The 12,514-nt window shown below is 37.0% G+C and overlaps 1 protein-coding gene across 4 annotated transcripts; it reads right to left on the reverse strand.

Moving 5' to 3' along the window:
• Nucleotides 1-3,085: 3,085 nt before the first annotated feature.
• Nucleotides 3,086-12,218, reverse strand: LOC113697789 (uncharacterized). Of its 4 annotated transcripts, none has more exons than XR_003449994.2 (4): nt 11,733-12,006; nt 11,489-11,632; nt 3,311-3,605; nt 3,086-3,216 (listed from the first exon to the last, which is right to left on the reverse strand). XR_003449994.2 is itself a non-coding variant. In XM_027217371.2 (4 exons), the coding sequence occupies exons 2-4, from the start codon at nt 11,904-11,906 to the stop codon at nt 3,462-3,464; spliced, it is 462 nt and encodes a 153-aa protein (XP_027073172.1). In that variant the 5' UTR covers nt 11,907-11,915; nt 12,068-12,218; the 3' UTR covers nt 3,234-3,461. The 4 variants fall into 4 exon arrangements, 2 of the variants coding, with proteins under 2 accessions (XP_027073172.1, XP_071912808.1); XR_003449995.2 differs by having other exon boundaries at nt 3,086-3,219; XM_027217371.2 differs by lacking the exon at nt 3,086-3,216 and adding an exon at nt 12,068-12,218 and having other exon boundaries at nt 3,234-3,605; nt 11,733-11,915.
• Between the last annotated feature and the right edge of the window lie 296 nt (nt 12,219-12,514).

Below are 12,514 nucleotides of genomic sequence, written 5' to 3' on the forward strand. Positions count from 1 at the left end.
TTTGATTTTGAAGGCTTAAGTGTATAATTTTATAGTGAAAAGGGTTTCTCACCAAGTTCACTCACTCTCAAAAACAAAACTCAGGCCCTTAAGATATGGGGTGTGTTTGGATCCCTTGTTTTTTGGGACTTTGTTGGTTTTTTGGGGCATAAACTAAAAAACAACACCTTAGTGTTGCAAAAAAAAGCTTATAAGAGACTTGTGTTGAAGGTGGAAAATGAGCTTGTAGTTCTACATTCATCAACTCACTATTTATAGTGATTACATGAAACAAACTAGCAAAATATCCAACTAACAATTATCCTAGAAATCTCAACAAAATATAATCTCCTTCTACTAACAAATCTTATCTAAAATATCTGTTAACAAACCAACGTGATCTTTTGTTAACAAATATCCTTATTTTTCTAATAACTAATTTTTGATATCAAACTCAATTTGATAAAATCTGTAGGAAAAGCTGGCATATCTCAACAATTATTTAACGACTATTTCCGGTACTTGTTGACTATGTACTCTATTGCTTTGTTCTGTCTCACAGACCAATTCGTCTAGTCAATGATTGCTTTTTACTGATGACATCTGTTTTGTATGCTGAGTAGTTTTTTTTGGCAAGCTTGGGGGTACGGAATGCTGATATACATATATGATTTTAGTTCTGATTTTGGAAGCACCAATTGAATGGTCGCTAGAGCTCGTGCATCGTAAATTCTTGTCCTACTTGCCATGCATGTTTCTAGAATTAAACGCAACTTCATGCTTGAGGAAATTGAGATTTTCTTTACTTGGGAATTTGATGGTCGGTAGGAAATTGGGGTTCTTGAAATATGTTTAAACAACTTACAGTATGAAGTTTTCAACGGTATGTTGATTTAAATATTGCTAAGGGTGTGCATTCTTATCGATTTACATTTCACATTTATGCAAAATGTGATTTCTGCGGGTTTCACCTCGGCTTTGTTCATTTGTCAATCTCACATTTTTGCTTAGAGTAGAGGTTGTATGTGACTAGAGCTGCTTTAGTTTTCTGTGCTTGCTTTAGAAATTCAAATACAACTACCTACCATCTTCTTGTGTGATTTAATCAAGTTGAATGTTGAAGACGGATCTAGGAGCACAAATTGAAACAATTAGCTTAACATGTGAACCTCTGAGTTCTGGATTTCAATGGCTGAAAGTCTACGGCAAAAGGTGGAGCCTGCCTACAAGTGAAGTTAGTTTACAACCACTTAGCGCCTCTCTTTAATTTCTACTTCCAAGTTGCCTAAATCTTTTCCAGATACTTCATAAATCATTTTTGTTTTGTTAAAAATTGCCAAACAAACAAGTAGGAAGCCAAGAACATTTGGCAATAAAACCAGTGATCTACATTGATGACTGAAGAGGTTATTTTTGAAGTCAGCAGACTTCCCCTAGGGGCGGGAGTAACTCTCCTGAAGTGGGTACAGCCTCACAGAAATCACCTGCTCAAAGTGTCAGAGATGGGGTATAATCCCCTGTTTTACCTCCGACGATCTAGTTAGCTTAGGTTAGGAGAAAGTATTGAAAAAGCTTGTGAGCGATATACCTTGTAAAACCTAGCTCCCAGAAAAGAAAAAGAACCCCCCTTCAGTGTAGCTTCCTTGTATTTATAGGAAACGGTCGGAGAGAAATGGCAGTTGGGACCAACTTCCCATGCCCTGACAGACTGGGCATGTCAGCCTATCTCATCAGGTCTGTCAGGCAGGTCCCATCAACTATCTTGCCCTTAGTAAGTGACAGACTGTGATTGGACCCCAGTTGTCCCATCAGGTATGATGGGGCTTGACGACAAATACCTCGGTAGCCAAGATGCACAAGATGATGGAGGAGTCGTGACAAGGCTCATCTCGGCAAATCGACACTTGATCATAGAAAAGGATGGATGAGTCGTTCTGAAAGGAGCCGGAGCGTGGAGTCCTAGCCGAAACCACCACCCTCAATGACCAACCATGCAATTGAGGGTGCTTAGGTGTACTGATTAAAACTTTTGCAAGGTTTTGTAGCAATTGTATATTGGATTTTTAGTTGCATTTATTGTGATGCTACCCGTATTTTAAAGTCTCCTCATTTTTTGGTAACTATAGAGCAGGAAAATAAAGGGCAACGAAAAGAATGTTACTTGACCTTGTGATCTCAAGACAATAACGTATTGTAACTACTCAACGTTGTGGATTTGGTAATGGAGTATCACGGGCAGACTAAATCAAGGAATTATCAAGTTAATCAAATCGTTATAAAGATTTGATCATGCCATGCTTCATAATTATCATTTTGCTTTGCCCTTTTTTTTCCTCGTTTACACAAATGGGAGACCAAGAATAATCATGAAAAGAAAACTAACTATCACTTTTATGGTCTGTTGTTGTTTTCCTTAGCTGTTGTTTTTTTAATCTCAGCCACTATACATTATTGTCATTGCAGCAACTTCATCAACACCTGGTAGAAGTGGATGATGCAATTGTTCATTTATAGGAAGTTTAAGACCAGCTATATCCTTCTTGAACAAAACCCGCGAGGAAAGATGTTTAATTGTGGTCTGTCAAAACTCGCAATACGTGGAGCTTCCCATCTAAAAATATGCAACTCTTCATTGAAACTAAAATATCCCAACTCAACAAATTAACGGAAACCTAGGCAGCCTGCAAATTATACTTGGGATTCGGGTATTATTTTGGGCTTCAATTTCAAAACTAATCAGCAACGAGTGGAGCAATCTAGACTTTATCCCCAAGACATTAGTTTCTTAACACTGCCCCTCACATGACTTGGCAATGGGTTTACAGTACGTGATGCAGTACAAAATACTCCCTCTCCTATGGGTAAAATTATAAACAAGGTAAAAACCCAACTTAATACCATGATTGAAAAAAAATTGAGTTTTATCTCAAAATCAATTGGCATTGAATGGAGTGACCTAAGATCTTATTAATGCAGCTAGAAATCTGGAATATAAATGCGGGACATTTCAGTCTCAACAACACCAAAAATTTCTAATAAAAAGTGAAATAGATAAACATATTTTAAAAACGAAAATGACAACTAATTATTTCCTGCGGCCATCATCTTTTGAATATAGAAATTAGATTTAGATCATGATTGAAGAAAACAAGATTTAGCATTTTCCTTTCGAAGAAGATACGGCGACCTAAGCATCTATCTGCAGACCGAGTTCTTGATTGTTAGTATCATGCGGTGCTGCTTTTGAAAGGAAATGAAGTATTAATGACCAAGAATTTAAACTAAAATGACCAAGTAGTAGTCTTGCATGAAAGTTCAATTCATCACTCACCAAATAAGCTGCACAGCTTCTTGAACCCGAATGAATACGACATAAAACCTAGCCTTCAATAGACATGAAAGTTTCTTGTTTAAGTTGAGGCTCAGACATTTAGAAGCCAATCTGCCGTCAATATTGCACAAGGTACCAAAGAGCGGGTTCCTCACAACTTGCTTGATAAAGCTAAGTACTTTGTATGACGCCCTTGAGCAATAATTTTACCTGTCTTTTTGTTCTTCAACTCAACACTGACAACAGCAATTGCCTTTCCAACTCGTAATGTCTTTGCCTCAATCTCAATTTCATCCTGAAACAAAGATATTGAATTTCTCCTTGTTAATTTGTCAAAAAGAAAAAATATCTCCGTGTTAGAAAATGGAGAAGTCACAGCAACCGAATTGAATTCTATTCAATTGTCAGACTAGCTAGGGATCTCAGGAGGTTCATTGGTGGGAAAGCCACCAAAACTCATAGAAGACAACATCTCGGAGGAGGAAGAAATGGCATAAAAGAAAAAGACAGAAAGCCCAAAAGAGAAGATAAATGTCTACATTAGAATTCTATTACAGAAAAATGACGGCAACTCTAAGAGTTGATAATCGAAGGACCACCCATTTAACCATGGAAAAATAACAAAGAGAACATTAAGAAGCATCCCCACAAACAAGAAAATAGGACCATTATAATAAGTTAATAATGGTACCGGGCACTTAGTATCATACAAGACTGCATTCGACAGCAAAAAGCCTCAAATCTTGAAATGCACAGGTAACAGAGAGAACCTTAATAACAAAAGTGATAATTAGGACAAATATTATTTAACTGTGCAAAAATAACAAGGAGAACCCTAAGTAGCATCCCTATAACAAGATAATAGGACCATTATAATAAGTTAATAATAGTAGTTGGCACTTAGTGTCATACAAGACAGCATTGAACAGCATAAAATCTCAAATCTTGAAATGCACAGGTAAAATAGCTGTGATATTAGAACACAGCTTAGTTATTTTCAAATTTGTATCACCACAAGCTCAAGCAATCAAAGTTCAAATGTGTATCACCACAAGCAAAGACATGGCCCCGAACCCAAAAGTCCCATCTCAGAAATTATACAATCAGACAACAATAATAAACAATTCGGAGCTTCAAGCGCCAACAGCTCAAATCTCTCAAGATATCCCTATCTCTAAATTTGTATAAATACACGTGTGTGCAGGAAGGTGAGGAGGAATTTATAGATGCACGTAGGAAATCAGAAAGAGTGGAGGAAGAAGAATTGGTGGAAAAAGCTGGAGGAGATTAGCTGTGGCCTGATTTGGTCAAAAAAGAGGAAGCAATATTATGAGAATAATAACTTCTGGTAAAATATTCTTGAAGTTATTTTACTCCAGAGAAGAAAAGCTATTGAGGCGGAATAAATTTTCCAAAATTTGAAGGCAACTCTAAACACCAGAACATCGAGAAAAGACTTTATGGAAAATGTTGCTTATCTGACCAAAACAAACCCTCATTGTTGCATTATATGTTGCTACCCTAAATTTCTTATTGATAAATGGGAATGTCATTTGGAGAGACCAGTAGAGAAACCCCAAATTCACATAGAAATCCATTCTAGTATATTGTACCAGGTAGCTCAAAGCTGAATTATTGAAATTAATCAAGTGCTACAAAGACAGACTAATAGACAACAAACTATTCGCCACTTCATTATAGATTTGGAAGATCACAATAAAATCTAGTAAAATTGACCTTGAAATGCATCTATGAGGTATGTCACCATCATAAATAGCACCAGTTAACCATCAAAACTATGATGCCCTTCTCCCTCTCTCTCTCTCTCTCTCACACACACACACACAGAAAGTAACATGTAAAGAAAGAAGTTCATAGTAAATAGCACCATCTACCCTTGAAATCTAAGATATCCTCTCTTTCACCTCTCTCAAGATTACAGAAAGAAATGCAAGCACCATAAATCAAGAGACCTGAACCTTAGATATCCTTTCTACTAAATGACCATCAGTATTAAGCTGTAGTCACCATAATCAACAGCAAATGCAGCCACCTTTCAAGAGATAAGGTGTTAGCACAAGCACCAAAGCATCCGCTCCGTCCACATGCAGCCAAGTTCAAGGAATTAGCAATGCCTCAAATCATTTAGCGCTAGTAATTGTGCCAAGCAAAATGTGGATTGATAGCACAAACCCTCCTCCTCCTCTAGATTGCTTTGGCGTTTCCCAACTTATATATTTTTTGTTTTATTTTCTTTCCTCCATATACCCCTTGATACAGCAAGGTGGACACATGGCAGGTTGCTAGCTGTTTATCTTTTTCCTGTTATCATATATTAGTTTCAGCACTGTAAATCTATCATATTTAAACAATCTAGAAGGCCACTGGATCTAAGCCCAAGCATATCTTAACATCTATTGATTCAAATAAATCAGAGATGCAAGACATTATAGATCAAGAAACAGACAAATACAACCACCATAACAGTTAGTTTTAGGGAAGATCAATGTAACTTTAATTGGTAGAGTTCTCTATAGAAGGAAAACTGAGTAGGTACAGGCAACAATGGTATTGATACCAGTGTTCTCTGCCTATGGAACCATGCTTCAACTAACAAATGTTATCAAGAAAAGTGTATGAGTGTACCCTGAACAAATTCAAGCAGATGTATATGTCATGCTATATACAAATGAAGCTTTAGAAACTCACAGAAGAATTCACCAGGATAGAGAACAACCAGCAACATAACTAAACATAAAACATGGACCTTGTCAAAAGGATGCATGTAGAAGGCCTTGCCTTTAGTTACATCAGTCAAAAGTGCCAGCGAAATGCTCATAGTTAAACTATTACAATGTCCTCATCCTCTGGTAATTCCATAACCTCATCCTCCGGTAATTCTATAGAATGATTGGAACACCATTAACTGAGGTCTGTCATAACTATAGGCTCTCCATCTTTTTTCTCAAATTACACTTAGTTCCCTGGTCAACAATTCCTGTTCAAAAAACAGCAGTCATAGTAATTTGCCTGTGTTTCATACAGGATGATCTGTCCAAATAGTTTGAAAGGAAACTCCTGACCTTAAATAAAATGCTTTTTTGATGTTAACAGCTACAGATGGTCTGTAAATCTTCCAAACTAACTTGAGGACACACAATGCAGTTTTAGAAACAGAACAGGAGGTCCCAATAAATATGATGAATCTTGAGAGATGTTGCTGTAATTTACCACAAGTTTTGCAATCCTAAATTGCTATGAATGGGTAGATTTCAGCAAATAGTCAGAGAGATTCAAAGAGCTAATATCCTTACAATCTATAGCAGCTATTGCTGTGAAAATGTCTAGCAATTTAATCATTCAATTAGCCTATGCTGCAGAATTTTCCGAGACTCAAAAGGCTGTAACCATGTGAGTCAAGATCTCTGGGGACCAACCAACTCTTTCAGGAAAGCATAACCTACAATAATACTGTCCATGGATATCAACATAAATGACATCAATGAAAGATATTTATTATGAATAAGTTGCAAAAACATCAAAAAGGCAATATAGATGAGAAAACTCTTACTCACATCTTGTGCAGTCAAGTTTCACCTTTTACTTTGAATATTGAAAAGGTATAGATCTAAGACTTTCTGTCCTCCACTCAGTTCCATGAATAATCTCGACATACCAGGCCATGATCTGATTCCAAATTTGGGCACTTTACTAGCTACAATGTAAATATGGACTACAGCTTCTTAGCACGAAATAAAGATAGTGATACACTCAATTTAAAGTTGTTTGGGAAAAAGAGGGCCCCAGACATGCAATCTCACAAAAAAAAAAGATAACTTTTGGAATCGATAATGGTTTATAGAAGAAAACTTAAGATATTCTTATAGTCAAAGCCTTCAGTGACTTTCTATGATCCAAAATATTCATCTCATTTGTTCTCAGTTACTCATCAATTATTCCAGTTGTAAAGCTGAAGAAGCTATTCTCTCTAACCTACCCAGCAGCCCACATTTGTGCCCCAAAAGGAATTGAAAACGATAGAAGAATAAATCCCCAATAAGAAAGAAAAGGAAAAAAGGAATGCATTTTCTTCATGTTACAACCAGATCTCTTTGTGGCACAACCAAGAACATAGATTAAAATCTGTGATGTAAATATGGTGTTGGATTCACATGGAATGGCATTATTTCCACCATTATGCAATTTCATAGGGCTGCATTCCTCAAATCCTTCATTAATGACTCAACGGGGTAAACTGACCAAGAAAGTTATTTTCTCTAGAAATAGGTCGCCAAAATTTATGAATGAAAAAGTAGGTCTTCATGTACAGATTGTAATTTTATTCAAATAGGCTTTATTATGGAGGTGCCTATTAACTAATAACTTCATAATATCCTTAGGTGTCCAAACAACTATTACTCATTGGGCACCTCAATCCACATATCCAGGGTTTTTAGTATGTGAGATCTAGTTCTTTGACACCTTGAGGCATCTCTACTGATCTAGGAAATTTTCCAAAGTGGAAAGACTCAGATGATTGAGGATTCTAAATGACATAAAAAAGAAGAAGGAACCTATTGTCCTACGCTGGGCTCTAAGCACTAAGTTTATCCATGCATGACTGCAAGCTAAATATTGTTTTAACTCACAGGATGGCAAGACTACCATATTCGTACGACATTTTTGGGAGATAAATCTGTCTTAGTGACCAAGTAGAATTTAAGCAATTAAATTCGCTTCAACATTCAAGCATTAGGCACTGTATTCTTGTTGACCAGCCACCATAACAACTGAGCTAATCTTTCCAACAGCCATTGACTCATCCATACAACACTAGGCTAGCACAGATAAACCATACGCGCAGCCCCTCTATATGCACGTAGAAATTCTGCAACACAATAAACTACCACTTATAGTAGAGTGATGGAAAATTCAAAATTACAGATGAGCATGCAAGGATTTGGTCTTTGAAAGATCAAAATCCACCACTAAAAGAGTGAATTTTGTACTAATTTCCCAAAGATAATCTATTAAAAAGAGAAACCCAAACTTGATAATGCTATTCTCTTCTATACAACTTCACAAAATGAAATAGGAAAGAGAATTGTTAACCAAGGTATCTGCTCTTGTACAATTAGCTTGCAGGTCAAAAAAGGGTAAATGTAGCGTGCAAAAGACCAAAATATTTTCAGAAAGCCCACAAATGTGTGTGTGTGTGTGTGTATTCAGAAGAGTTGCATGTTTTCAGTTTACTTTGTATTTGAATCCAAAAGCTCCCAAAAGTTTTAACAATCAACAATTGTTCTAAGGTTCCCTGCTTCCCTGGAAATCCTCCTCAGAGAAAGAATCATCAGAATTAACACCATGCTCTGAATTAGCATTTGCAATCTGGAAATCTGAGAAAATATTTCTCAGTTCTTGAGCACAGGAAGAAGATTGTTTAAGGCAGTCTTTGAAGGATATAGCAAACTTGCTGGACTGCTCAACCTAAAATCTTCGGGATCAACTCCTTTGTTTTCAAAACAGGGTTTAACTGTAAAGGATACTAAGCAATCCTTGAGAGATTTTTGGAGTTTAGGAGGAAATTGACTTTGGAGGGAGGAGAGAAGAAGAAGCAATGACAAGGTTTGAGTACAGACAGAGATAAGAGGTTCCGTCTGGCAATAAAGCAGAGATGGAGGACTGGGGGGAGAAAAGGGGGGGAGTAGGAGGATGGTTAGGAGGATCACTCATTCTTTGTCCACGATATAAAAATGAAATGCACGGTAAGACATTTTCACTTTTACCCATTTGACAGATTTCGTCGTCTGTCAACAAAACAGTAAAAGATGGTTATTGGTTGAATTGGTCAAAAAGAAAGATGAGTAGTGGACAAGAAATTAATGAGAAATTAGAAGATAAAGCCATTGTGATGGATTTTCTGAAAATGCGAAACACCTAGTCATTTTCAAAAAACTTGCACATTTTTCAATCTAGCTCGTGTATTTCCAGTGAAATTAGGCTGAGTGCATCAACTTTGCACTCCAAAAGTGCATTTAAGAATGATTATACAGCAATTAGGCTACTTCTTTCACTTGCAAAAGCTCCTGGCTCTATAGTCTACGTGTACCTCTAAAAGTGCCTAACGGAAGCAAATACATCTGCCAGACACAACAGGTTCGGTTTCACCTACACAGTCACCTATCATTTCCCAAAGCTGACCACTGGCCATCTTGACATGCAGTAAACTAAACAGGGAGAGAAACATAGGACATCAATTACAATTTTCCCAGTATTCCTAAACTAATTATTTAACTGCAAAAAGTGGCACAATTGTTAGGATCTTTGCCAATTAGCTCTCCATGTTCTTGAATGTTTCAATGCAATAGAGATTCAGGTAAAAGAGTTAAACGAATGAAGAATAGTTACAACAATTAATTAGATATGACCAATCTGCCTTTTCTTCACTTCTTGACATTACTATGCATTGCCAAGGAGGCCTTGTGGTCTTGTGGCTAAGGTTGAGGTCTTAGAAGTCTTGGGTTCATATCCCCCATCCCCCTCTCTGCTTTTTAAATCCCACCCCTCCCCTGCTAGGAATTTTTTTTTTTAAATTGCTATGCATTAAGTCAAACTAGAATTTCTACTATAAATAGGAGGGGAGCATTCAATAGTTGATGCAAATGCAACAGACAACTGGTGGAGATGCATTCCAGCCAAAACCACGCTCAGTATCTTCAAAATGACGTAGTCACTAAACTTTCATTTATACTGAAACAATCCATGCATCAGTATCATTATAGACAATTCTTTCTTCAACCAGATTTTGTTACATGAACTCCCAGCCTTAAGTTGTCATACAACGAAGCTCTCGGTTTATATAAACGTATAATCATCACTTTTATCAGAGATTTCTTGGGGATATTGCACAGCATGGGACCAAACCGTTGCCCAAAGGAGCAATACTAAAATATGATATCTGAAAATGTTAAGAAGGTAATTCAGAATATTTAAAAGTCAACACAAGGATCCATCTTTACTTCTTTTCTGCTAAACCAGATCGATGAATGGCAAGAAATAATTCCCAAAGAATTTTTTTTCCAACTGACAAACCAGAGCTGCAAGTAACTATATAACCAACCAATAGCACAAATCTTGAACCCAGATAAATGAATCCCAATACCACCATAAACACATGCTAAAGGAAGCTAAAACCTGATTGTATCAGTGCCATTATCTTGTAAATCCAACTTCGCCAAACTTTTTATGTGACGAGGAAAAACAAGATTCAAGCATTAAAATAAGGAAGATTAGAAGTATTGCAGTTCCAGTTGTCAAAGTTCTCCTGCAAAGATTGATGATGTGCCAGAGCTTGATGAGTAACGACCCAAAAGAAAAGCCTAAATAGTCATCCACAGACAAGTCTTTTTTCGTTCCTGATCTTCATGAGTAATTCATTATCATATCATGTAAGTAGCTTGCAGGGCACGAGAATTAGCAAGTGTCAGTTACAATCTGAAAGAGAGTCAAACTTTTTCACATAAAGTAGCAAATTCTTAATCTAGGGTGGCCCTTCAGGTCATCAAGCAAGTCAACTGATGAACAAGTAAAAGTTTGTCATGCAACAGGGATCTTCACTAAGATAATCTGAAAGTAGATCAAATGCTATTCGCATGCCAACCACATGGACTCTTCCAACTACCAAAGGATAAACTGACCTTGAATAATCTAAGAGTTCCAAAGAAGTGTTGCCAATTTGTAGTTTTTACATTTCAAGGATCCTTCCATTGTTTGTTCCTTTCAAGTCTCAACAGAATCAACTATTACGTCCATTCAGAATCAGATTGCCTACTTCACGCACTAACACTGTGATCAGATACCTTCAATCATAAATTTGCAAAGCTTCCAGAATCAAGACAAGCATTACCATTATACTATTCTTTTTTCTTCCTTCCTAAATCATTTCCATAATTGAAATATACTTGCCTACATTTGCAAATCGAAAGCTTAAAATGGCAAAAAAGTATCCACCTAAACAAGCAAAAACAACTGCCCCACATAAAAATTCATCCGTAAGACACGCATCTTTATATTATAAAAACAAAAACCCAATTCAAATTACAGCGCAAACACCATAACGACACCAAAACGACGCCTAAAAAAAAGATATATTTCAGGCAAAAGGAAAGAGTTACATACACCAACATAGGCACCATCCAGGTAGGAAACATTGATCTCAACGGAAACTCCAGTCACCGGAGACCCCACGGTGTATATGACAGCTGAACCCACCATGTCCACCAGCGTGGCTGTCGCCCCACCATGCAAAGAAGTCCCAGTATTCTTCACCCAAAAAAAATTATCACAACAAACAACACCAATTAATACAAAACGCATCAAAATTCGGAAATTCAGTAGCACCAAAGAAAAAGGAAGATCTTACCAGAAGACGAGAAGGAACAACCATGGAGCAGACAATACGACCCCGTTCAATGAGGTCAACCTTGAGGCCTTGAACTACAAAGGGTTCAAAGTATCTCTGGGGCATAGAATCCACTGTTGATTCATATGGGCCTCCTTCTTTCTCTAGCAATCTTTTCACTGATTCAAAGTCCATTTTTGGAATCTGATTGGCATGTAATATTATTATGGATTATATATAGTTCTACGGAAACTTGCGAGAAGAATAAGAGAAGGAAAAGAAAACAATACGGTACTAGTATGATCATTTCCCAATAATTAATAGAAATGATGTTAAGACGCTTTACCCCTTTTTACCTCGCTAGTGGTACAGTGGCCGGGGCACCCACTGCCGAGGCCTGAATTGGGATCTGCAGGTAGGTTAGACTGATTAGTGATCAGGTGTCGGGGTGTGAATCGAAATCGAAATCGATATCGAAATCGGTAATTCGAAACTTTGAAATCGGAATTTTTCGAAATTTTAGTATCAGAATTTTCGACCGATTTCGATTTCGAATTCACCAAATAGGATTTTTGACCGATTTCGGAAATCGGAATTTCCGATTTGAAAAATCTCGTTACCGAATTCGACCTGAATTTGACGAATTCGAAATCGATATTCCGATTTTCATTCCGAATTACCGAATTCGAATTCGATCGGTAAATCGGAATTTTTTGATTTTGCACACCCCTAATCAGGTGTCAGGATGAAGAAATTAAGTCAGCAAACGATGTCGTTTTATGTAACTTATCAAACAAATCAGT

Source organism: Coffea arabica, chromosome 7c (genome assembly GCF_036785885.1).
Source record: "Coffea arabica cultivar ET-39 chromosome 7c, Coffea Arabica ET-39 HiFi, whole genome shotgun sequence".
NCBI lineage: Eukaryota > Viridiplantae > Streptophyta > Magnoliopsida > Gentianales > Rubiaceae > Coffea > Coffea arabica.

Coding starts and splice junctions, on each gene's coding strand:
- LOC113697789 (XM_027217371.2), bottom strand. CDS start 11,906: ATGGACTTTGAATCAGTGAAAAGATTGCTAGAGAAAGAAGGAGGCCCA. Junction 11,633..11,732: donor TTGTTCCTTCTCGTCTTCTG/GTAAGATCTTCC, acceptor TTTTGGGTGAAG/AATACTGGGACTTCTTTGCA. Junction 3,606..11,488: donor TGGATGGTGCCTATGTTGGT/GTATGTAACTCT, acceptor TCTTTGTTTCAG/GATGAAATTGAGATTGAGGC.